Here is a 4,467-nt window from a genome sequence, read left to right as displayed (position 1 = left end):
GCATCTCGAAGCTGGGCGCCGGCAATGGCGGCGTGGTCACCAAGGTGCAGCACCGGCCGTCGGGCCTCATCATGGCCAGGAAGGTGAGCGGGACGCCCCCACCTGGGGCCGCCTGCCGCCATGGGGGCCGTGACAGTCAGACTCCCAGCGCCCTGGCCTCCAGGGTATTAGACGGCCTGTCTGCAGCCGCTACGCGCAGAGACAGCTGCCCTGCGTGTGCCATGTGTGCACGCGTGTGAGGTCGGCTTGGTCCTCACGGAGGCCCACGCACGGCGGCCCAGTCCCTCCCGCACTGTGCGGTCATCTTCGTCAGGGCCGGCTCACACGCCGTTCACGGCGCTCACACCCAGCAGGGCTGCGCGGGGGCCTGCCGCACTCGACTGCGCGTTTTTATTTTTTGGTTGGCCAGATTCTTGTTTCTTTTTTTTTTTTTAAAGAATGATCTAATGGGAACCAGCAGTTAGCGTAATGGCTATGTCGCTGGACTCCCACGTAGTCGACCGCGGTTCGTGTCCCGGACCGGTGGCTTAGAACTCACGCCGGGCGCGTGTGCGTGCGTGCCCAAGATCCCGAGAGGAGAATGGAGAAGGGATTGCGGCGTGACCATCCCCCCTGGGGGGTGATTTCTCGCTTTCTGTCTCTATGTCTCTCTCTGTCTGGCGAGCGCACGCGCCCTATAGCGAAAATCTCTCCAAAAAAAAAAAAAAGAATGATCTATTTAATTTTGTCATTATTACCTTTCAAATTGACGCGAGAGGGAAAGTGAGACAGCAAGGTGCCAGGTCTGGGACTCGAACTGCTATCGGCCATCTGGGAGTCCAGCACCTCAACCACCACGCCACCTGCTGGCCCCCATATCGTTTTTGTTTCTTGTGTCTTTCTCTTAAGAATGATTTATTATTACTGTTGTTATTGTATGTGCTGTAATGAGCTCACCCTGTCAGGCTGGTGCCACGCCTGGACTCGTGCCCTCGTGTAAGTCGGGCGGCAGCCTCCGGAGCGCTGGGCCGTGTGCACCAGGGCCGGGGCCCCTCGGAGCCCTCTCAGGGTGTCCTAGCGTCCCTGCTGTGCTGTGTTGCGGGCGCAGACCCAGTGCCTTCCGGGGGGTGCGCATCACGCCCCACTGGTGGGCAGGGTGAAGCCGGGGTTGGTTCCTGCCTTGACGGGGCGTTGTGGACTGGGGCGCCCCGGTCCAGTGAGCAGCCGCACCCTGACGTCCAGGCTGCCCTCAGTCTCGTGGTCCCCTTTGCAGGGTGCTGGTGGGGAGGACGGGGCCTCTCCACACTCCCCATGCAATTTCCTGTGCTTCTGTAATTCTTTCAAAATCCGATTTTTTTAAGGGGCCAGAAGAAGTGGGGTGCGAGAGAGGGCTTGAATAGGAGGCTGGGCCCTGGCTGTCACCCTGTCCAGGGCTCTGACACTGCCTTGCCCTGGGGACCCTTGGCCGGGGTTGAGGACACCTTTGCTTTGCAGATTTGTTTATCGAGAGATAGCAGCCCCGGAGCCCTCACGTGACAGTCCTGCCTCCGTGACTCCCCGGGTCACGGGCACACGTGTGTCTCAGTACACAGGGAAGGCCTGGCGAGTGAGCCCGGGACCCCCCACGTACGGCTGTCTTCCTTCCTCTGTGCCGTCTGGCCCCTCAGACTTCCTTTTTAAAATTTTATTCATTGTTATTATTGTTATTTTAATTTGCTCTAGGGTACATGTACTCACAGGAGAGACAGAGAGGGGGGAAAGTGCGAAAACCAGGTCCGGGGCTCAAACCACAGCCGGCCATGTGAGAGTCCAGAGCATTAGCCACCACGCCACCTGCTGGCCCCTCTGATTTTCTTTTAAAGACAGGGACTTACGAGACCCAGGTGCATGCTGTCGTGCCGGGCGTCCAGTGTGGGGCAGGAATTGAACGCAGGCCTCCCCTGTCGTCCCAGCCTGACAGACATCCCGGTCGACCAGCCCGTGCCACCACACACGGCCCGCGCCAGTCCCATCTGACCGGCCCGTGCTCACCCGGGTGCGGCCGCGGTGGACCCCGTGTGGGCTCTGGTGGTTCGGCCCCGTCCCTGTGGGGGTACTCGGCAGATCGGCTTCCTCGGGCTCGTGGGGTCCTCAGCCGCCCTCGGCGGGCAGAACTGATCCGTTGCCGCTGTTTAAAAGAGATCCAGTGCCTAACATCCATGCCACCTACTGGCCCTCATTGAACTAATTTTTAAAAAAGTGGAACTGGGTTGTAATTTATAAGACACTCTCTAATTTTAAAGTTATTAGATTGAATAAAATATAAATTAATTTATTTTAAACTGAAAGGAAGAAACTAAATAAGCTTTTAATTATTTATAGTTTTATCATGATATATTTATCATTATAACCAATTTATCATTATAATCAATACCTATATTAAAATTAAGCAATAGTCAGGACATCCTACAAAATATAGTGTGGTTTTTCAATATGATAATTCAGTAACTGGCATAACGATCATACACACATACACACCTTTTTGTCTTTGGTTTCTCTGTGACTCATCAGATATTCATGCTTTTACAATGTGCTGACATTTTGTGTCATCTCACTGAAAACGCCGTCCACTGCTGTCCCCCTCCCTGTGTGCCCTCCCGTCCCCGTCCACTGCTGTCCCCCTCCCTGTGTGCCCTCCCGTCCCCGTCCACTGCTGTCCCCCTCCCTGTGTGCCCGCGTGCGCCCTGTGCTCCTTGAGTGTCCCAGCTGTGACAACATCACGGCCGAGGGCACCGAGGCCGCCCGGCACCTGCTCTCTCCAGCCCCCAGAAAGCCTCGTGCTTGGCAGCCCCAGTCCTCATTAGGGACGCCAGGGTCCCAGTGGTGCCAGCCCCTCTCAGAGCCGGACACGTTCCCTCCCAGCGTCCACCTGGGGCCCCTCTGAAGCGCTCGGCCGACCGTGGCCCTGTCAGAGGGCCGAGAGCGTGGGGTCAGTCCGCCCTGCTGGAGCTGTGCTGTGCGCAGGTCGGCCGGTCCCAGGGCGGTGGAACAGCTCCCTGACGCTCGTCCTCCGACCGCGGGCTGGGAAGTGTCCCCGGGCTGCCGGAGGGCAGACGTGAGCCCTGCACCTGCCCGCTTCCCTTCCTTTTTTAAGTGCTCCTTTGTTCCCAGAGAGGGCCGGCCACAGGTCTGGAACCCGCCTTGAACCTGTTCTCAAGGTCGCCGGCGGGTGAGCGAGGACGGTCCCTGCCCGGGCCCTGAGCCCTGGGCCCTGTCCACAGCAGCCCGTCGCTGGCCCGTGCTCGGCCGTCTCCTTCACGCCTCGTGCCCTCCAACGGGCCGCTCCTTGTCCCTGCGCTGGGACGTCCGTGGGCGCTGGGGGAGGGTGGCCCCTGTGGGCCTTTCCAGGCCCAGGCCCAGGGTCACCCCGCGTGCTGGCCCAAGCGCCAGTGTCTGCCCCGATCAGCGATCACGCCTCCTACCCTCCCTTCCCGATGTCTCTGTCCTCGCTGCCCTCTGACCCCCGCCCCGCCAGCCCTCCGCACACCTTCATTCGGTGGCGACGTTCTCAGATCCCTGGCACTGGCCGCACCTCCGTGTCCTCTCCTGCATCCGCCCGGGCCTTCCCGAGTCCCTTCTGTGTCTCCCAGAGCGTCCTTCGGCCTCGATGCTGCGGGAGCTGCTGGAGGTGTCGGCCGGCTCGAGCCCACCCAGCGAGGAGCGCGGGGACTGAGTGACTGCCATGCCAGCTGGCCTCGGCTGGTCTCAGCCCCGGGGACGGAGGGGACCCCCTGGCCTGCACCCTGAGAAAGGCTGGGGCTTTGTCAGAGGATGGTTTGGTGAAGGAGAGAAGTCCTTTTTTCTATGTTTTTAATTGCTTGAGGGTAAGCGGACTTGCCAGGGGCAGAGAGGAGAGGAGGAAGGCACCCCAGGGGGCGTGGGCACCCCACAGTCCCTTCTGTGTCCCCACCCCGCGGGGTTTTGGGCACGCACGCACACGCACCCCGTGTTTTTCAGGCTGCCGGGGGCAAGGTTTGAACCATGGTCAGCCATGTGGGGTCTGGCTGCCTTGACCACCTGGCCGTGGGGCAGCCCTGAATGCATTTCTGACTTGATTCGGGAGGCCTCTCCCACAGTGGCCTCGTCAGGGTGGCTCTGTCCTGGGTCGAGCAGCCCTGTATGTAATTCAGTGGGGGTTTTAGTGCTTCCGCAGAGTTACGCTCCTGTCACCACAATTCCAGGACGTCCTGTCACCTAGGACACCCTGTCCCCACAAGCAGTCACCCGCCCCAGCCCCTCGTCCATGAGCACCCTCCTGTCCCCGTGGACCTGCCTGTCCTGGTCATTTCACTTCCGGGGTCCTCCCTCATGTGACCTTGCGTCCGAGCGCGGTGTTAAGGCAGCCACGCCGTGGCCTGCGTAGGGGCCTCCTCCCTGCCCACGGCTGAGTCGTGCTCCTGAGGACGGCCACGTGGCATGTGTGCGTCCACCTGATGGCAGACACGGCTG

The 4,467-nt window shown here is 60.2% G+C and overlaps 1 protein-coding gene across 1 annotated transcript in view; it reads left to right on the top strand.

Moving 5' to 3' along the window:
- The window catches only part of MAP2K2 (mitogen-activated protein kinase kinase 2), a gene marked incomplete at its 5' end in the record, with an annotated part of 21,672 nt that overhangs the window by 5,518 nt on the left and 11,687 nt on the right, over window positions 1-4,467 (top strand). The window contains 1 exon segment of the mRNA XM_014585545.1: window positions 12-83. Within this exon segment, the coding sequence (XP_014441031.1) occupies window positions 12-83 (72 nt within the window).

The sequence above is a fragment of the Tupaia chinensis genome, unplaced genomic scaffold, assembly GCF_000334495.1.
Source record: "Tupaia chinensis unplaced genomic scaffold, TupChi_1.0 Scaffold149964_2, whole genome shotgun sequence".
In the NCBI taxonomy this organism is placed as follows: Eukaryota; Metazoa; Chordata; class Mammalia; order Scandentia; family Tupaiidae; genus Tupaia; species Tupaia belangeri.
The sequence above is the reverse complement of the archived record's forward strand: the minus strand, read 5'-3'. Positions and strand labels throughout refer to the sequence as shown.